This window comes from Herpailurus yagouaroundi, unplaced genomic scaffold, assembly GCF_014898765.1.
Source record: "Herpailurus yagouaroundi ecotype Mexico unplaced genomic scaffold, PumYag 186, whole genome shotgun sequence".
Classification (NCBI taxonomy): Eukaryota; Metazoa; Chordata; class Mammalia; order Carnivora; family Felidae; genus Herpailurus; species Herpailurus yagouaroundi.
This window is the reverse complement of record NW_024412417.1, coordinates 44585686-44606978: the sequence shown is the minus strand read 5'-3', so window position 1 is coordinate 44606978 and position 21293 is coordinate 44585686. Positions and strand designations below refer to the sequence as shown.

General features: G+C 54.8%; 1 protein-coding gene across 4 annotated transcripts in view; it reads left to right on the top strand.

The window, feature by feature from the left end:
- COL22A1 (collagen type XXII alpha 1 chain) overlaps positions 1–21293 on the top strand; it is a 258511-nt gene that overhangs the window by 132412 nt on the left and 104806 nt on the right. For all 4 annotated transcript variants that reach the window (XM_040494491.1, XM_040494492.1, XM_040494493.1 and 1 more), the window contains exons 23-28: positions 5575–5628; positions 13539–13592; positions 14264–14317; positions 16467–16520; positions 17476–17529; positions 21134–21178. In XM_040494491.1, the coding sequence (XP_040350425.1) occupies positions 5575–5628; positions 13539–13592; positions 14264–14317; positions 16467–16520; positions 17476–17529; positions 21134–21178 (315 nt within the window). The remainder of the gene's footprint in view (positions 1–5574; positions 5629–13538; positions 13593–14263; positions 14318–16466; positions 16521–17475; positions 17530–21133; positions 21179–21293) is intronic.

Below are 21293 nucleotides of genomic sequence, written 5' to 3'. Positions count from 1 at the left end.
CACCACCACCACCATCACCACCACCACCATCACCACCACCACCATCACCACCATCACCACCATCATCACCACCACTACCGTCACCACCATCACCACCACCACCATCATCACCACCACCATCACCATCACCATTCCTACCACCCATCATCACCATCACTACTACACATTTCCTAATGGTAGATCCTGTGCTGAGCTTTCTCTAGGCATTATCTCATTTAATTTCTGTGGCACTGTTGGGAGGTAGCAGTTTTGAAACCACGTGTGTTTGACACATGGTCTTTTACCCACTTCAGGGACTCAGAGAAGCCAGAATCCTGCTTTTACCCTTTTTTCATCATCGTAGCCACCATCATACTCGTCCTCATTCCCGTGGCTATCTGTTATGTTTGCATAATGCCTTATTAGGCCTTGTAAAGCGCTTCCTCAAATATTGGATTATTCCTTCCACCGCTATCTTTTCAGATAATTACAATGATTATAATTTTTTCCACATGAGGAAACTGAAGACGCAGCAAGTGGCTTGCCCTTCCCCATCTGCCTAAGATTCCAACCTCACTTTCTTATATTGTAGAGGAAGGGGGTCGGAAAGGACCATGGAGAGCCCCCTTGCTTATGCCGTGTGGCCAAGTCCTCGTAACTACTTACCTAGAGCTTTATGCCCCATCCCAACTCAACAGCCTCTCAGGCAGTGCATATTCAATATGTTTTTGTCACATTTCTCATTATTTCCAGGGCTTCCTGGAAGAGGAGCACTGGCCTGGGGTACAATTTTGACAAGTTGAGATGGAATGTGGGTGTTACAGACAGAGGTGGTAGTGTGAGCAAAATCCCAGAGGCCAGAAGTCCTGGGGGAGTGTTTGGGGGGCCAAGATAAGCAGCTTCCCTGAGCTGTTGCTTAGGGATTGGAGCATGGACACTGGACACTAGATCTCAAAGGCATGTTAGACTCACAGGGCCATCGATTTCCAGGTAAAACACCTCAGTGTTAACGTGTTTTAGACAAGAAGGAGACCCTGACCATTTCAGAGGTGGGAAGTAACTCAGGCAGAACTTTCTCCCTTTAGGAAGATCACCTGCCAGGATAGGGTGTATGTATAGACAAGTAATGGAATTTGTAGAAGGTGCAGGATGGCCCAGAAAAGTCTGGAGGGAAGGGACTGCGCATGTGAGCCGGTCAGTTCTGTGGTTGCAGGAAGGCAGAAAGGCAGGAGAAGGAAGGAAGGAAGGAAGGAAGGAAGGAAGGAAGGAAGGAAGGAAAGAAGGAAGGGGGAAGGTAGGAAGGAAAGGAAGGAAGAAGGAAGGAAGGGAGGAAGGAAAGGAAGGGAAGGGAAGGGAAGGGAAGGGAAGGGAAGGAAGGAAGGAAGGAAGGAAGGAAGGAAGGAAGGAGGAAGGTAGGAAGGAAAGGAAGGAAGAAGGAAGGAAGGGAGGAAGGGAAGGAAGGAAGGAAGGAAGGAAGGAAGGAAGGAAGGAAGGAAGGAAAGAAGGAAGGGGGAAGGTAGGAAGGAAAGGAAGGAAGAAGGAAGGAAGGAAGGAAGGGGAGGAAGGAAGGAAGGAAGGAAGGAAAGGAGGAAAGGGAGGGAAGGAAGGAAAGAAAGGGAGGGAAGGAAGGAAGAAGGAAAGGGGAGGAAGGAAGGAAGGAAGGAAGGAAGGAAGGAAGGAAGGAGGAAGGAGAAGGAAGGAAAGGGAGGGAAGGAAGAAAGGAAGGAAGGAGGGAAGGAGAGAAGGAAGGGCGGAAGGAAGGAAGAAAGGAGGGAAGGAAGAAAGGAAGGGAAGGAGGAAAGGGAGGGAAGGAAGGAAAGAAAGGGAGGGAAGGAAGGAAGAAGGAAAGGGGAGGAAGGAAGGAAGGAAGGAAGGAAGGAAGGAAGGGGGGGGACGGAGGGAGGGAAGGGCGGGAGGGAGGAAAGCTTTGGACGGCACTGAGGACCGCTCTGGATGCTGTGGGTGGAGATGTGAACGTGGGTGCTGGAGCTGGCCAGAGACTCCCCTAATGTTTCTGTGGGTGACCCATTCAAGATGATGCCACCTTGTGACCACAGCTAGGATCACAAATTGCTTTCTTTCCTCTGGCCTCTTGCCACCTTTTTGCTTTTTTCCTTCTTGCTGAAACCCAAAGGCTGAGATATTTGCTTGCCCAGGTGCACATGCTTACATGTCTTTCTTGCTCACCAGAACCTTCCTGTCTGCCCACAATCCTCCTTTCCCAGGCCAGATTTTTTTTTACTGCCCTGGCATGGGAGCCACTCCTGACTCCATACCTTCTGTAGATTTCATCCCCCTGGTGCATCATCCCCCTGAGCATCAGTACCCTGTATACAAGGTCCCCGAACTTCAGTGAAGCAGGCAGCTGCTGAGACCTTGTACCTCCCTCCAGAGGCGGTGGGCCATCTGGGAGAGGGACACAGACGTGCACCCCAATCAGATCAGCATTTTAGTTAGTAATTCAGCTCAACAACCTGAACCTTCACATCCCTCCTCCTCCCTTCCGATCCCTTTCTACCAACCATTAAGTGATCCGATTCTCCATTTCAGCCTTTCCTCTGCACAGAGTTACTTTGCGGGCCTGGGTTCTGAATTCTGATGACTGCTCACCAGACCATTCCGCCGACCTTGAGGGAAAATGGTTTATTCATCTTGTAAATAACCGGTGACTCTCAGTGGAATAACCTGCCAGCAAGTGGAGGGGTGCCTGTCTCGATACCAAATGGAAGATGTCTGCTTTCCATTCCCCGAGGGAGGGGAGCTGGCAGCTCTTCACTCTCTTGTGACCGGCCCCCCGATGTCCGCATTCATCAGAGCAGGATCGGACGGAGGCCCAGACAAATGCCTCCAGGCCTGGCTCTTTTCTGAAGGTGTCCAGGACCGCATTTTGAATTCTCCCTGACAAGTGTCGAGAAACGCATCCTGACCTAGGCCTCGCGGCACCTCCGAGCTGATGTGTTCCGTGGCTCAGGGGGTGTGGATCTGGGGCTCCTGAGCCTGGTCAGCCTGCTCTCTCTGCAAGTCTGCAGATGTCCAGCTTGTGTCTTCCTATCCTTGTGCACCCCCCTCCCCCTCCCCCCACCAGGGCTGTTTCCCCAGCCATTGTCTGGGCTCAAGACCACGTCAGTCCCGAAGGGCGTTGTGTATCCAGCCCGCAAACGTTTCCTGAGTCACCAACATGCAGCAGGCAGTGTTCTGGGCCCCCGGGCAGAGCAGTGCACAAGAGCGGAGCCAGGCCCTGTTTCTGGGAAGCTGGCACCCCAGTTCGGGCAGGCGGGCAGGCAGGGACCAAATGCATCTGTCAGCGGTGTATCCAGCAGCGGCACAAAGAAAGCGAGAGCTGGCGGCAGGGCGGTTTGGGTTGGGCTGGCCAGAGACCGCGTGGCCAAGAGGGGCTTGGAGCAGAGACCGCGTGGATGCCTGGGGAGCCCGTGTGCCGGGCAGGAGCAAGAGCGGGCAGAAGACGTGGAGGTGGGAGTGTTGAGCTTGGGGTGGGGGGGACGTTGAGCTTGGCGCGTTCTTCCTGGAGGAGGGCACTGGCGTGGCTGGACAAGGGAGAGAGTTTGAGGAAATGAGCCGTGCAGGGAGCGGGAATGCAGTTCTGGAAAGGAGGGGAGGGCCTCCCAGTTTGCTCTGAGAAGTGTTGCACTGTGAAGCCGACCTGAGTTCTGTTCTAAGAGTGTGGTTCTGGTGACCTTGGGGGGATGGCGGGAAAGGGGAAGCGTAGGGTCAGGCGTGAGGGAGGATGGTCCAGGAGGCCCCCAGGCTGGCGCGGAGGTGACAGTGGAGGCGGGCCCGCGGTGGTGTGGCCATGGTGAGCTCTGGGAACAGACTGGCCCCTCGCTCCGCTCCGTCCTTCCTGCTGCTTCCAGAGCCAGCACAAACCGGACCCCGTGGTGTCCTTACTCAGCATCTTTGGCCCCTCGGGCGGCTCCCCTTGGTGCAGGGCACAGGCGCTCTTCCTGACCCCTGCTGACCTCGTTTGCCACTCCCCCGCCCTGTAGCCTTCCGTCAAGATCACATCAAGGCTCTGCCGAGGCCCTGCTCCCACTTGCCTGCTCTGTCCCCTGCACTGAATGTGTGTCCCACTGGGATACTCTAATGTCCCCCTTCAGTGCTACCTCAGCACCTCCTCCAGGAAGTCCTCCCAAGACCTTGCGGCAGACCTACAAGTTCCGGGTGCCCTGTGCACCTGTGCTTATCGGGAGTGTTTAGTCCCAGGGGCTCAGGTAGGCCTTCCTGCGAAACCGCGAGCTCTTGAGGCATTGGCCGAGCCCCGGCAGGACCCGCGGGTCTGGCACGGAGCAGCGGGAGCATGCGGATGAATACACAGGAAACAGACGCAGACCTGGATCTCGGCCTCGATCCCAGCGGGCTAAGTCGAGGTTGGCAGACTCTGGTTTTAGGACTTGAAGCTCCTGAAAGAACATTCCCTCCCAGCTCACCCAGACTTCTGTGCAACCGTAAAATCCTCGAGCCTGAACAGAGCTGCGTCCCCGAGACCCACAACAGCCCCCTGGAGGCACTGACTCACCATGTGACCCACAGCCCTGGGGGAGGGGCCACTTCTGAGAGGTGGGGGCTGGGGAGACGGTATCCTGGGCTTCGCAGGCACTGAGGGCTCATGGAACACGGGGAGGAGGGAGAGTAGACAGGGGGGTGGGGGCGGGGGCCACCACTGGGGCTGGCCTGGGCACAGACCAAGGCAAGGACGAGGCCTTACTTGGGTGTTCTGACTTCCTGAGGGAAACTAAGGAGGAAAACGAAAAGTCCGCGGTTCCATCATTCAGATGCCTGCTTACGTAATATATACCCTGTGTCTTATGCAGTAAACCAACCAGAACACCCCTTACCCCTATACACAGGGCTAGACTCCCAGGTTTAATGAGGCAGGTCAGCCCCCCAAGATGACCCACTGGGGTTGTGACAACAGCCTGGACTGTAACAGCAGCCAATCAGAAAAGGCCGTAATGACCTACCTGTCCATGTGTCCGTTTCACCCTTCCTGTGGGCATTCCATAGCTGTGGGCACATCAGGGTGACCGTCCACATGCGGATACAGGATGAGCCAGAGTCAGCTGCTCAGGGGAAACCAGCAGTTACCAGCAGATTGAGTGATTTGCTACAGTTATGGTTCATAAAGAGAAAGAAGGGGAGGAACAAGGGAACATGTGCACACGTGTGTGGGCACTCGTGAGTGCGTGTGTGTGTTGTGTGTGTTGCTTGTCTACACACAAAATGCCTCTGCAAAGATGAGCCAACATCTGGTGGGATCAGCTGCTTTCAAGGAAAGGAACGGAGTGGCCGATGGCAGGATAAGGAGATCCTTCTGAAGGGTCCCTTTCTGTACCTTGTAACCTTGGGGCCATGTGTTACCAAAGCCATCTACGTTGCAGAGCTGGGATCCAGTGCTGAGCCTCCGTGACCCCAGAGCCTGAGTCTTCTGCCCCAATCCCAAACCACTTCTCTCTGGAGGCCATCCCGCCAAGTGGGGGGTTTGAGAAATCCAGATGGAGATGTCCTCTGAGACGTTACTGCATTGGTTCTGGGCATTACCTGCCTGCTGTTAATTTCGGCTTCTTCTTTTGTCCTCAGGGGAAGAAAGGAGAAGTGGGCCCACCGGGAACCCCTGGATTGCTGGGGCCGCAGGTAACTACCGCCTTTGCCCTCTGGTCCCTAGCAGTCCTGCTTCCTCTGGTTGAAGAAGCAATTGGGTGGCAGTTCCGAGGTTGGTCACCACAGTCTTGGATGGTCACCTCATCAGAGAGAACGCTTGGTGGGTCCTGGGTCCTCTGGTCTCCCCTTGCTCCCCTGGCCTCCCATCCCTGTGCTAGGAGAATGGCCACTGTCTGCTCCCCCAGAGAAATTTCGGCCGCTGGAGGGCAGGCCGCGGTGACACAGTGACGCCCACCAGCCAGCCGCGCCCTGCACGAGGTGCCCCATGATGGAGCTCATACAGCTGGCCAGACAGGTGGGGAGGAGGGGCCTTCCTGGCAGGGCCTCAGCTCTGCAGGACACGACCCATGTGCAGGTGTGGATAGGCCCGTGTTGGGCTGGAGCTCCCGGTACTGAGCAGGGGGGGTGGCTGGACCGTGAATTCAGAATCGGAAGGGGCTCAGCCAAGGGACCAGGACAACCCAAATGGCACGCTACTCCAGGAGGCCACAGACCCGAGCTCTGGTTTGTGTCTGACTTCCAACACACTGTGACATTGGCCAGCTCCCTCCCCCTCTGCGGGCCTCAGTTTACCCATCTGTAAAGTGATGGGGTCAGGGCCCCCTTCACACTCTGCTGTGCTGTCTCACTCCCTGGATGACCCCTCCTCCTCCTCGCCCCCCTAACTCCTTTGGTCTTTTGGACTCCTCTCTGGTGGGACATCCTCTGGCCCTATGCTTTCTCCAGCTCCCTGCCCCCACACATATGCAGTCACTTGTGGTCCCCTGGGAGCACCAGGTGGGGACGCTGTCTCTGTGGCCATGGTGGCAGCGAGCAGGGCGCGTGCAGAGTCAGTCAGCCTCCCTCTGGCTCCTCGGTGAGCCGCAGGAAAGCAGTGGGTTTTAGTGCCCACCTGTTACTGGACCTCTCCCTCCATCTGTCAGGCATCCACGCTGGAGAAGGTGCCCACTGCGCGTCCGAAACCAGCTTTCACTGCTCGCTAACGTGTAAAGTGTCCTGATGAGTGATGGGTGCCTTGCACGCCTTCTCACACTTCATTTTAGCACCTCCCATTCGGGCCAGATATGGCACGCCATAAGGGAATGTAAAATCAATCATAATTCATGGTCTTCTAAAGATTCCGCATTCGCTGTGGCATTTTGATGTTAATAGTGAAAAATAGAGTGCTTTTTGTATTTGTTTTATTACCTTCCTTTCCAGTGAGCAAAGCTTGTGTATTTCAAATATTGGCCATACGTGCTGCACCATCAAATTCCTTGAAGCTACAATTTTTTCCCCTGCCTACAACTTTTTTTTTTTTTTTGCTACCTCAGAAAATAGATTTTTTCTTTCACTTTTAATTTTGAAATCCGTTCCATTCGTCGAATGTTTACCGAATGGCCAGGTATGGAGCTGGATGCCATTCACATAAAAACAATCCTGCTTTCCACAGCAGGCGTTTCCCCGGAAGTAGGGCGCTCTGATCTATCCAGGGATCTCAGTGGTGCAGAACCACATAGTGTGGAGCCTAGAGAGGGATCGCCTGGCACCATTGACCGGATCGCCACCCGATGGACACTAAGCTGTGTCCCAGCCAACCACGCCCAAACCAAGAGGCAGCGTTGCTGCGGTGGGCCTCTGGCTGTGTCCCCTAATTCAGCCCTCCCTCTCCACCAATGGCCAAGGTTCCTCCTCGTTCAGCGGAGTCCTCCGTTCGATGGGTATGAAGTACCCACTGTGTGCCAGATGCAGTTCTGTGAATCAGAAGGGGCTGTGACATCTAGGTAGCCACTGTGCGTGCCCGGAGGAACCACGGGTTAGTGGGGCAGAGAGGCCCTCCAGGTAGAGGGACCCGAATTCTGGGAGAAAGGGGAGGCCGTCAGCCTCTCTCAGGGCCCAGAGGTGACTCCTACGCTGATCTGGAGAATCCGCATTGATTCTGTTGTAGAGTTTTGGGCTCTGATGGGAAGAAGGAAGGGAGATAAAGTCTGTTTCTTCCTGCTTTTGTCAGACGCTCTCTTTAGCGTTTGTATAGAATTGCGACTATTCCTTACAACTACATGTGAGGAAAGAAGGTGGATCTCATTTAAAATCTAAGGAAACTGAGCTCAGAGTTTAATTAGCTCTGTGGAGAATGGGGTGAGCTGGAACCGCAGCCTCAGAGTAAGCGAGGCCCCAGGGCGGCTGGCATCCCGAAGATGCTTTTGGTGCCTCTTTTTCAGGATGAAAAATTCCACCTGCTGGAATGTTTTAGAATAAATAGACACATTCCTGACATCATAGGTGGTGGCTCCCGTATCCGGGCAGCCGTTTAGGAAAAACGGAAGTCTTTGTCTCGTGTGGTCGGTGTTTGCAAAGGCAGTGTTGCATGGGGTGGCAGTGAGGACGGACAGATGTCCCCTGAACTGGTAGCCAGGAGCGGGGCCGACCCCACAGAGGACCGGGGATGCTGTGGGCCTTGGCCTCTACACAGAAATCTGCTGCGGTAGGTAGTCGTTATGGCTTTGCCCCGGGTGGACCCATCCTGAGGGGAGGACTCTCAAATTATGAACAACCCCCCCCCCCAAAACAAATCACTCAAGTAGGGTGATTGCTGTGCTAATTCATGCAAGGAATCTTCACACATCTTCAGATCCCATCCAACTCCGTCAAGCTGTACCAATGGGAACTAGATGGTTATTGAGAAGAACGACTTCCCACTCCTTTATTAACGATAATTAGACTAATTGGTTATGTTTGCGTCATCATCGCAATTACCGCGCACATTAATTAGCTGCTTAATCACCATCGTATTCGAAGGCTCAAATGTTGTTTCATTAATAATAATTAGGCGGATTGGTGCGTTTTATCAGTAGTTGCTCCTTAGTCGCTCTCGTTGGTAACAATTAAAACAGTCATCATTGTGTTGTTCGCATTTAAGTCTTTTGGCTGACTTGTTACTCTCAGGAACAATTAGATTAACTGGTTATTTGTATATTTTTATTAATGACAAAAGGAGAAGAGCGTGAAGAGAAGAGAGTGCCTGGGAAGCCCCCAGTGTGCCGGGCTAGCTCGCGCACCCTCGTTCATGTACGCGGCAGGTGGCGGGGCAGGGAGGGGTGGGGGTGCTTGCAGCCTTTCTGCTACAGCCGTGGAGACTGAGGCACTGAGGCGAAGTGTGTGGCCACTGAGGGAGTGTGAGGCAACCTAGCATTCGGCCCGGCCCATCCTAGACCAAAACCCTATTTTTTAATCTCTGTATACCATCATGGCTACCATTAGTAAAGGTATTAATAGTCAGAGAGTTTCAGTTTAAAATAATGTAACTTACGGTCTTTAATTCAAATGCTGAAATAGCAGACAGGAGGAGCCCCTGGGTGGCTCAGTCGGTTGAGCCTCCGACTCTTGGATTTCAGCTCAGGTCATGATCTCCTGGTTTGTAGGTTTGAGCCCTGTATCGGGCTCTGCACTGAGCCTGGAGCCTGCTTGGGATCCTCTCTCTCCCTCTCTCTCTGCCCTTCCTCCGCTAGTGTGCGTGCTCTCGCTCTCAAAATAAATAAATACAACATTTTTTAAAAGTTTTTAAATATTTATTTTTGAGAGACAGAGACAGAGTGTGAGTGGGGGAGGGGCAGGGAGAGAGGGAGACACAGAATCGGAAGCGGGCTCCAGGCTCCGAGCCGTCAGCGCAGAGCCCGACGCGGGGCTCGAACCCGTGAACCGCGAGATCGTGACCTGAGCCGAAGGCGGACGCTCAACCGACCGGGCCACCCAGGCGCTCCAGTAAACACTAAAACAAATAGCAGACAGGAAGTTCTGCCCTTGGTCAGAAACCCTGTGCGGGTCTAAGACACCTCCCATGGTTTCCCCAAGAAGGGACGAGAGTAGTGGTTTTCCAAGCGGCCCTTCCTGAGTCACCGTCAGGTCGACTTCCTCACGCGACTCCCCGTCTCCTGAGTTCATGTGCGTCCGCGTTCTTCTCGACTCGCCACTGGCCCAGCTCCTGTCCGGGCCAGGGCTGCCTGACAGCTGGCCAGGGAGAGGTCAGTTTCACCTCCCAGATGATGGCTCTCCTTCCGGTTTCTGGCAGCTCACACCTTGTTCTCCTGCAGTCCGGCTGCTGGGTCTGGGCCTGCCTGTTGCCTCCTCATCTTTCCATGTCCTGAGAGAACCGGAGGGTCCCATCCGCCGCCTCTCGCGGGATCTCATGCAGGGCCCTGGTTCTGCCCACCCTCCGGGCACAGACCGTGCACAGATCTCGGCTCCCCCACAAGACTCCCCTGGGTCCCTGCCGCACAGAGGCTCCACTGGGGTGCTGCCCGACCTCACACACCTAACGTCCTCCTAAAGAACTACCGAGGCCGCCTTCTCCTCCGCTGTGCTCCTCCCCAGTGCTCCCCATCTGGGCAGTGGCGCCACACCTACCCGCCTGTGTTGGGCAAGCACAGTTGGGTCCTCGACCTACCTTTTCCCGTCACACACCCTAACTGTGGTTAAACCTCACCCACTCTGCCTTCAAAACATACCCCGAGTCAGACCAGTCCTTGTTGTCTCCACGGCTAAAGCCCAGGTGGGGACCACTGCCACACCTCACCCCTGTTCTCCCCGAGGGGCCCTGCCACCATCTGACTAGCCCTTCACACTGACTCAGACTTTTGTACTGGGGCTGGTGCCCAGGCAGGAGGCCAAGATAGTAATAAAACTCCCAGCCATGGGGTGGCGCTGGGCTCCTGGTCTTGCCTTACCTTATTTGATCTTGAGCAGTGTAGGCCTCAGGATCCCACCTTAGAGACCAGGGTGCTGGACCTTCATAAAGAAAGGAACTTGCCGTGTGGCTGGGAGCCAGCAGGTGTGGGTTCCATTTGCTTCCTCAAGGATTAACAGGACCCCAAGTGCAGGGACTTGAAATAGACGGGGACCATGGGGCCATATATATTAAGGTAGGAATGGCCATCCCTGGCCTATGCCCAGGTCCTCCCCAGGCCCGGCTCCTGCCCCACTGACCCTGTGGCTCGCCAGAGGCTGTATCCAAAACCATCTCAGTTTCCGCCACAATGGACGTCTGCTCTGCGTGAGGTGTCTGGGCCCCTGGAGGAGGCTGATCGCAGCCCTTCCAGAATGTGGACATTAGAGCCGAGGCCAGGCGGCAGCTCTGAGAAGAGCCGCGTGTCCAGGCATGGCTGTTGAAGGCACGGTGAGGCCCTCCGAGCAGCGTCCATGGGGCACCAGCGGCTGGCTGGCTGGCATTCCGTCCTGACTGCTGTCCCCTCTCCCCACCACGTGTTTCTCATCTGTACACACAAGACGCTGCTTGTCAGTGAGAGGAGGCTTGTCAGTGAGAGGAGGCTGGGGCCAGTGGCCCACCCACTCCCCTGCTGGAAGTGGGTCCCCAGACCCTCTGTCAGCCATGCCCACTGCTTCCAGCTTCTCTGTCTCTCTAAGTGGCTGCTATAGAGTTTAATTACTGTGTAGGATTTTGCTCTTTAACCTGAGTGTGCAACCTCAAACAGGTTGTTATTAAGCCCCTACTGTGTGCACAGCAGTGAACCAGGTGCTGTGGGTCCCTACAAAGGAGGTGGAACAGACCCAGTTGAGCCTGTATGGAAAGTTCTGGTCCCACTTAACGCACACACAGTCTTTCAGGAGAACACCATCCAAGGGGGGTGACTGGGGTTGGAACCGAGGGCTCAGAGCCGCGTCCCCAAGCTGTGCAGACACTTTGCAGGGGTGGGTACAGGGAGGAGGGATGACGGAACCAGGGTCCTCGCGTCTGAATGCCGGCTTTGTCTCCTGTCACTTTCCCTCCCAAGGTCCTGTTCTTCCTGTATAAAGTACGGTGGAACAGACCCACTTCGTAGGATTCCTGGAGGACGGAAACGAGATACAGTGTGTAAAGTGCAGGGCAGAGGGAACACCGAGCGGGAGTGGCCCCTCCCTAGGCCCTTCTTCCACTTCCGCGTTTTCTCTTTCTCCTCCTATGGATCCCTGCTTCTCTCCTTGTGCTTCTGGTATTTTCACCATTACGGTGAACATGGAGTGTGATTCCCAGACATGGCAGCTCTTCAGGGTTACTGGGAGAGTGTTTCCAAAGTCATTGTCCCCTTGGGCTTGGCCCAGACCTGTCTCAGAGTCCAAACAAGGGGCCCGCATACTCTATTTATGACAAGCTTTCTGGGTGACTCTGCAGCAGCCGGCCTGTCAAGGATCCTCTGGAGATGATGGCTGTGTGGCTTTAGCGGGGGTGCTTACCCTCTCTGGGTCTCAGTTTTCATTATTGTCAAATAAGGAGGTTTAATTTCCAGTAGATGATCACGAACAATCCTCTTACTCCAACAGTCTGTGGGACGGCAGCATCCTGAGGGGTGTTTACAAGACACAAAGGAGGAAGGGGACACAGGGTCAGAGGAATGAGCTCGTCAGGAGGCCAGTTTTCTGGAACCTTCTGGAATGTTTGAAAGGGCACGAAATGCTCCAGGGGCCATCACTGTCCCTGGAGTGTAAGGAGGGAAGAAGACTAACATGTCCAGATTTCGAGCAGAGGCGGTGCTATGTGGGGTCAGGGGGGGGCCTCAGAGAAGCTGTGTGCTGGTGGTGAGGGGGCGTGAGAACCCCAGAGGTCATGCTGAAGCAGGGTCACCTGGAACGTGCCTTCTGGAGGGTGGTCCTGGGACAGTCACCTGCAGGACTGTCGCTTGGCCAAGAGGCGAGCGGAGCTGAATTGGCTCAGCCGGGTGGTGGGTCTGAATGGCTGTAGGGGTGGGGCCACGAGCCTTCTCGGTGCATTCCCCCGGCCCTCATCCTGCAGGGAGGACCCTGCCCAGGCCACCATCCCGCTCTGCCGGGCCCCTCAGTTGTGTCTGCTCCAAGCACACATCTCCCAACCAAAGTAGATGCCACCCGCAAAGACACACCACGACTGAGCAGGTACAGGGACAGCTAGGTGCCGATGCACCAAAAAATTCCGTTTCTGTGCCCATTGCTGACTCGCGTGCGCCCCCAGTGGCAGGAAAGGGAACAGTCCACGGGAGCAGCAGCCCTTGCCATTTGTTAGTATTTATCGTCCTCTAGTGGCGGTATGGCATCATTCTCCCTGGATGCACAGGTCCCTCTTCTTAGTGCCCCTTAAGTTCAGTAGACTTCTTCAAGCATTTATTGAGCACCTGCTGTATGCCACGTCCTGCAGTGGTCCCTGTGAGAGATGCAGAGGGAGCAAGAGGGGCCTCTGCCTCAGAGGGCATGTGAGTCTGATGGACACGGTTACACTGGCCTTGAGCATGGAGGAGGGAGCAATTAATCCAGGCTGGAGCCCTGGCTTGTGATTCTGTTCTGCTTGTGGAGCACTTCCCTCCCTGCATCTGTTCCTGGCCACATGTGTCCCAAGTGTAAGCGAGGGAATGGAGAATGGAAGCTGGAGAGTGGGTGTCCAGACTGGTCTGCAGAGAATTGTGGGGGGAGCTTTCATGAGTACCCGTTTGTGGCCCCACCCCAGACCTCCAGAACCGGGGGGAGGGGCTGGGACAGGAGGCCCATGTCACCCACCCTTGGTGATTCCATGCTGACTGATGCTCGGGAACCACCGTCCTTCAAGATCTTCGGTAATGCTTGACCCACTGCGTGTGTGTGTGTGTAGAAGTGTGCAAGGACGTTCATATGTTTATTTTAAATGCTCAAGTGCTTGAGATAGAAGAGATAATATAATAGTTATATACCCATCTCCCCAAATATAACAGATGTCAACATTTTGCAAATTTTATTTCAGACCTTTTCTTTTTTGCTTTTGTTCCTTTTTTGTTTGTTTGAAAACTAAAGCATTACTAAGACAGCTGGTCACTGTGTCCCCTTCCCTCCTCCCCTCTCAAAGGGTATCGTCACCAGGAGACTGCTCCATGCAAGATTGTCACCCACATTTTACTTTTTCTTTCCAGGGCCCTCCAGGACCACCTGGCGTCCCCGGTCCCCCTGGACCCGGAGGCCCCCCGGTAAGACTGGCTTTTGATTTTCCCCTACAGGGGCGCTTAGGTACAGAGTTCATGGCCCATGGGAACCAGGAGCATCTTTATGTGTGGCCATCTGTTTGTCCTTCACCGAAGAGGAGAGCAAAGGCATAAACAAGGAGGACCCCAGCCTCTGGGCTTTCAGACCCTTAGATTAGTCTAGAAATATCTCTTGAGCTCTTGGAGCACATTGGTTGGCTGCTTCTAGAGAGAACACATGGATGGAGGTACGTTAGTGTGGGGGTGCCCATTCGGGTGCCTTTTACTAGTTCGTGATTTGGTGCTGAGGCAGCCAGAGGGCCGAGGTAGACACAAGTCAACACGCTCCCCACACACACTTGCTGTGCATCAGGGAAAATGCCCCTGTAGGCAGAGGGTGGGGGTGGGGCCGGCCCAGCAACCAGCGAGGCCTTTCCACCCGTCCCACCTGCTAAGAGCCAATGTGGTGGCTTCTGACTGCAGGCCAGACACGGTGTGACGATTGTGTGTTTCACAGTGGCCCGCACTAAGGACGCTCAGATGCCCTGAAGTCTATGCAGCCTTGTGCATCCTCATCAGAGCCAGGCGCCTGGGGCCCGGCCAGGAGAGGCACTGGGGAAAGGCTCTGATGCTCCAGAGAGGCCAGACTAACCGTTCCCATGTGGTTCCCTTCTCAGGGTTTACCTGGAGAGATCGGCTTCCCAGGAAAACCTGGGCACCCCGGGCAGGCGGTGAGTTCCCCGGGGTCGTCCCCGCCCCCACGCTTCCCTGGATTCCATTGGTCTATGCTGGGATGGCTGGGTGCCTCCAGGTCGGCTGGCCAGTTGCTGCGCCCTTTCCTCCCCTGGCCCCTTCCTACTGTGGTGCCTTCCACGAACTCAGTCTCCTGGGATTGCGGCCCCAGGGTCCCCCAGCCAGGGTGCAGATTGGGGCTCCCTCTCCCCAGACCACCACCTTTCTTCTCATTACCTGGAGGCTCCTGAAGGCTGTTTAAAGTGACTTCTTGTCCCTAAGAGTTACCTGCTGGGGGGAACATAAATAAAGACAGTGGCTGAACGCTTCCTGTCCTCATCCTGACTGCCCTTCCTCACTCCCAAACTCAGAAGATCCTGGGGATCTGGAGGCTCCCTCCTGCCTTTTAAGCCCCGAGGATGGGGCTCAGAAACCTTAACATCTTCACTTCCGTAACGGGTGTGCCATTAAAGCTGGGTGTATCTCCTAGTTCTGGCCCTGACCTCCTCAGCGCCCAGTGGTAGGTGTGGCCTGTGAGCCTGTGACACCTTGTGATGCCACGATCATCCTCATAGACCCGTAGAGGACCCTCAGGGAGACCTCAGCTCCACTGGAAGGGATTTCCTTACAAGTAGTTTTCTCTCTCTCCCTCGTGGGCCGGTGGGTGGGGAAGCCAGCAGAACCCACAGCCCTGGAAGGGATCCGGACACAGCCAAGGTGATGGAGCTGAATCAGACCGCGTAGCACCCGGCGGCAGTGCCCCTTGGACCTTTGGCAGGTCCGTCGGTGGCTGTGGATGGAGGTCCCCCAGGCAGCAGGGACCGTGATGGCTAGGATGTCTGCGTTCTCAGCTCTGCTGAATCCCCTAGGAGGTGGGCCGTCCATGCAGGGGTGTGATGCACACTCGGGGGTGAACTGATCCACGCCTAGAACACCTGCTCCGTTGCAGCGTGACCGGCACACATTCACGAACACACAGTTAATGGCAGCGTCACCAGCAGACTTTTTCCTCAGGTGGCGGTGTCCCCTGAAAGCTCAAACACGTTAACAATCACACCTGATCTAATGGGCTCATCAAAAAGTATGTGTGTTGGTGTGAACGTTCAGAGGAGGGGAGAGAGTCATAGGCAGAGGAAAAAGTATTTGAAGGCATGGAGGGTGTCGAGCGGGGAGGTTATGGCCACTGAGAGTTTGGGATGCTACTTCTGGATTCAGTGTTTGCTCCTCCATGAGCTCATACTTCCATGGAGGCCAGGTGAGCTCCCCTCCTGCCCTTCCAAGGGCCTTGACTCCTGCGACCCCTGCTCTGGGGAGGCGGGGCTGCCCTCCCAATAGGCCGCCAGCCCAGACTAGAGACACCAGGAAATAAGAGAATCTTAATTTGGGTGTCAGGAGACCTCTTGGTGGAATAATGACCAGGTTTCCTAAAATAATAATCATTTTTGAATAGCACTTACAGCTGTCAAAGTAATGACATGTAAAATGTCATCTTGAGGGGAAAGGATTTCCCTCTGTCATGGGGGTGTGTGTGTACCTGGTCTGCCACTCAAGGCTCAAGGAAAATCAGAAGAGCAAACAACTCTTAAATAGCAGAAGGCGGAGCCAGGCAGCAGTGGGGGGTGGTTAAAAGCCCACGTGTCCCCATCACCCGGGCGGGGCCCAGAGTCCACCCCTCAGCCCTTGGGACTCTTTGTCCCCGTGCCTGTAACACCACCTGTCCTATCGGACAGGCTGGGGGAGGAGGCAGCCTGTAGGGAGGAGAGGACACAGAGCCCCTCAGTGTGGCCCTTAGAAAGCATAAGGCAGACTTGGTGAATGCCAGGCCAAGAGACTGGGAAGGGGGGACATGTTGGTGGAGATTTCCCAGAGAGAGAGAAGCAGAAAGCAGGGGTAGTGAAGGACCGTCGGCTCCCTCTCGCCCACCACGCACGTCCAGAGTGGCCGGACCCCGGATGCTGGCCAGAGGGTGAGGGCCGTCTCCCTCATCAGGCGTGTGTAGGCCAGCCTGGCCCCACAGAGACGGCGGCGCACTGGCAAGAGAGCCCCCCTGAGGAGGTGGGGTGGCCCCCAGCGGCTGGCCAAAAGCCACTCGGTGCAGTCTCCCTAAACATGTGTCTTATTTTGCTCGGCTTTTTCTCTCTTGACCAGGGCCCACCTGGAAAGGACGGGCAGAATGGAGCCCCAGGCCTACCGGGACCCAAGGTTGGTGTGCTCGGGGGTGGCCGGAGTTTGGGGCCCAAAACGCAGGAGGAAAGGGATGTTGGATTGCTGGTAAATTCTAAAATACACCGATGGCTTGGGGCCTGGATCAGGACTCGGGAATGTTGGGGTTCACCAGGTCAGACGTGGGAAAGTCCTTCACTTCTGCTTAGGTGACTGAGCCAGACAGAAGCATGTGGAAGCCTCGGGCTTTCCCACGGACGTGTTCGGAATATGTCTGTATTTGCGGGGAGGGACAAGGTTCGGATACTCGTAACCTAAGAGACTTTAATTTTAAAAATATTCTGGTGCGGCTCATCATGGTAGCAACATTAGGAAAAGAGTCAGAGGTTAATATCATAAATTTGGGAAGCATGTCCCTCGTTCGCACGCTGCAGGTGCGCTGCAGGTGAACAGTTACAAGAGCACAGCGTGAATATTTGCACCAGCGAATTTGATACCTTCCCACCAAACACACGTAGGCTCAGCACGTATGCCCGTAACCATCCGCGAAATGCGGCCTTTCGATATTACGGGAGCATCCTTCATCCTTTTCAATAAGTACCTTGCAACCTCCACTTTTTCCTGACCAAATACAGAATAAGCATGCATATATAACTTCATTCCATGGGTATTTAACGTAAATATTCTCCGTCTTTCTCCCTTGGTTTTCACGACGGAGGAAAGGGCTAACCGATGATCTTGCAGTCTCAGCATCGCTCATGTGACCTCTTCCGTGCTCCCAAGTCTCTCAGTGAGAGAAAAGCACAGTTTTCTACCCAGTTATGTTTCTGTAAAAACAAACCCAAAGCAGAGGCCTGGAATGTGGAATCTGAGAGGTTATACAGCTGCCACCCCGGTACGAGTGGTTCTCCTCCTGAACCAGACGGTGACTAGCACTGAGTGTGTCCCCCGAGCCTGGCCCTCTCCTGCCAACCTCTCTCTGCATTCCTTACAGGGGCAGCCAGGAGAGAGAGGGGAAGACGGTCTGCCTGGAAAACCCGGCCCCAGGGTATGGACCCCGCCTCCTCCCCGCCAGTGGGCTCTTCGGAATGGGGTGTTTAGGCTGTGTGTGAACCACAGTTGACGGTGTGAGTGGTCTGGCAGTTGGGGTCTGGTGGCCCCCAGGGCTCGGGCCCCACAGGGACAGACACAGGCAGCGGGAATGACCACACCACACCTAGGACAGAGGGAGGAGGGCCAAGCGGGTTCCTAGGGGGACCTGTAGCTGAGGGGTCTCAAGGAGAGCTGTGGCCTTAAGAAGAACTCATCACTGTCCAGCTCACCTGGCAGTGAGGAACAAGAGGGGCTTCTCTCTGTCTGCCTGTCTGTCTCCCTCCCCCCCTCCCCTCCTCCCGGGGCTCTGGTGTCCCTCCAGAGCTCCCTAAAGCCTGGCCCCTACTCCTGGCTGATGCGGTCTGTGGCATCCAGTCCCCACCTCCCACCCTCACCCCCTGCTCCATGGTTCCTGCATGTCGGGGTCTGTGGGGGAGGCAGAGGCCACTTCCCGTGTCTTTGGACAGGGCACCTCCTGTGGGAATGGGGACCCCAGGTGCTGCGTTTGGATGGCTGGCCCTTGGAGCCTCACGTCTTGGGCTAGAGTCTCCTTTTGTCTCGAGGACCAAAGCTCAACATCTCAGATTTGGCCTGGGCTCTGAATGCAGTGAGCACAGACCATGTGGCGTGTGTGTGTGTGTGTGTGTGTGTGTGTGTGTGTGTGAGAGAGAGAGAGAGAGAGAGAGAGAGAGAGAGAGAGAGAGAGAGATTTGTCGGTGTGTGTATGTGGGTGCATGTGTGGTGTGCAGGTGCAGGTACTTTGGCTCTAGGGGAGTCTGTAGAGACAAGAGATTGCCCCGGGCACTGCCTCTGCCCCTCCCACCTGCACTTCGCTGGGCTATGAGCTAGTCGAGGGCAGCAACCGTGACTGGGTCTTTGTCCCCTCTGCTCGCCCATTCCTAGCCAGGGTCAGGCGTTTGGCAGGTGCTCAGTAAGGGTTTTCTGCATGGAGGATGGAGGTCACCTCAGCCTAGCAAGAGCACAGGAGTGGACCGACTCTACAGCTGCCCTCTGGAAGGCAGGACCCCGATCACCCTGCTGGCCGGGGAAGGTGTTCTTGGGCCAGATGCGGGGCCCCTGGCGTTGCTTTATTTTTTCATAAAGTGGCCGTTCTCTAGAAGACGGAAAGAAACCAGAGGAGAAAAAGCAGGTTAGAAAGCACCTGGCTACGTCAAGCATGCCCACGTGCTCAGATGTGGACAGAACCTCCCGAGGTCCACCGGGAAACCTCCTGTTGTCTGGGTTCCAGACTCCAAGGACTCCACCCTCATGCCCCCGTGAGCTGTCCTGTTACTACTCACAAGACGGTGCTCCTTCGTACTTTAAGAAGCAACATCTGCATTTAAACAATGTGCTTGCAACAAAAGCTTCACGTTTGGGATTCCCCAAATCCCTGAAATATCATTAAGTCATCTGCTGCGTTGTGTCCATGCACACCCCGAGGTGGCTGTGTGGGGTGAATGTCATGGTCTCAAAAACACCTTTCGGTGTTTGGCTGAAATTCTACCCTTTTCCAGAAAGGACTTAAAATGCTTGTGCAGGTTTGCTGGCTTGACCTGGCAGATCGTGTGCTATGAACCATACTTCAGTGTTGTGTTTTCCCAACTTTGTAAATCGATGAGCCCTCCCGGGCTTACACGTGTGAATTCCCACACTCTGTCCACTGGGCTTTGGATGCAGTCTCTCCCCTGTGCACGCGGGTCCCCAGAAGGTGGCCATCCATCATATCACGGGAAGTGCTGGGATGAGCTCAGAGAGGCGCCCTCAGGGGCTTCTGTGGTCTCTCCGCCTGCGTGTTTTAGGTTTCTCGTGGTCACTAACTGGAAGATTCAAACAGCCAGGCCTACTGCGCCAGCTCACGTGTTGGTTTTGCACGCTTTCTAGTACAAAGTGTTTGAAACACTTCTCTGGGAAGTTCAAAACTATGAATGTGTGCAGTTTTCGTACTTTCTACAACGTCCTGGGTAGCCTCAGAGAGGATCTGGCCTGGGGTCTTGTTAACTTTATTTTGGTAAAATGCCAACCGAAGATTAAAATCTTCCGAGGAGATTACGGATAAGTGGTGGATGGCGGGCTCATGCGTCTGTCAGGGGACGGCCCTGGCTTGCAGGATCAACCTTTCGGGTTCACGTCAAGAATTCAAGATGCTGCCCGGTCCTCCGTCCATTGTGCCTTTGACTTCGAGCTCACGGCACGGATTCAGGAAGCACTTCCAAAGCCCTTGAAGACGTCTTGTAAGCAAACCCAGACCCTCAGTGCCTTCCTCAGCATGTGAGAAGCAATTCCTACAGCAAGGATGTTGCCGTCCTGGTAGATTTAAAGTGCACGTTTTAGTGGCACGTGTTTGCACAATCTCGGGCAGCGTGGTTCTCGCTGATGGTGCCTGTAAACACCGGGAAGTCGGGGGATGGGAGCGTGGGGAGAGTTTCTCCGTGCTGACTCCAGTGTGAGTTCCCCCGCTGGCACCAGACCTTCCGCATCAGATATTGCTGCGTTGTTCAACGCTGAACAGTGTTTTGGGTTACTTTTTTCTTTTTCTTACCTTCTTCTCTGAGATGAGGGCATGGTGGAGGTCCTGCCTACCAGCTGAGTCTGGCGTAGGGGAGACCATGATGGGCACGGAAATCCGGAAATCATTCATTCATTCGTGTGCCCGTTCACTTATCAGAAAACCACGTTTCCTTATGGAAATCTACGCCGATAGCGTAATGGGTGTCAGAAATTGTCCAGAGTGGTTCTCAAGACGCATTGTTGGTTAGAAATTACAGTCCCTCCCCACCAGCACACACACGCACAGATTTGAGTCAGTGATTGATAGGGAAACACAGCAGCTGGATGTGTTGGGATCAGGGAACAGTCCCCTCTGGGCCTGTGGCTCCTTCTTCAACCCACCGCAAAATGCTAATTAGGAACCTAATGGCTGAGGACTAAACATCATCCCATCTGCTGGAACCAGTGTGTAACTGTTTGGGGGTTTGCTTTCTGGTTTACCAGAATTTCACCCAAGACTTGGTTTTATTGTAACCCAGTATGGGAGCTAGCAAAGAAAGCTCTGACCCACCTCCAACCCTGGGGCTGCCTGTCTGGACGGCAACCACAAGACAGTGGTGAGCATGGACGTGTTCATCAACGGCTTCTCCCTCATCGCTGGACCCAGCGTGGGGCCTGGGCTCCCCTTCAGTTAGCACAGCTCAGAGCTGGACGGACCTGTGAGTCCCTGATTTTGGCCCCTCATTGTTCTGAATTGTAGGCTTTTCGATTCAGGATGAATGGGTTCACCTGCATAAACTCTGTCGGGGCGATCCGAGATTCTAGCCGGGGTTCTCTCTGGGGGAAGTGAAGACGTTATGAGGGCGTGTGGAAGGCCTCCCTCCGGAGAGGCCGGGCACTTGGGTTTCCACAGCCTGCGCAGCTGCATAGAGCGCGGGCCGTAACCCTGCTATGCGCGTGCCTGAGAATCCAGAGATGCTGCTGTGAACATGTGGGGCCAGCGGGGGAATGACCCCCATCTCTGCAAATGTCTGTGGGACGTGACGGCGTGTCTGTTATTCTGTCTCCAGGGTGAAGTTGGGGAGCAGGGCCTGGCAGGCCGACCTGGAGACAAGGTCTGTTTTTTTTCTTTCTTTCTTTCTTTCTTTCTTTCTTTCTTTCTTTCTTTCTTTCCTTTCTTTTTTCACTTTCTTCCCTTCCTTCCCTTCCTTCCTTTTCTTTCTTTCTTTC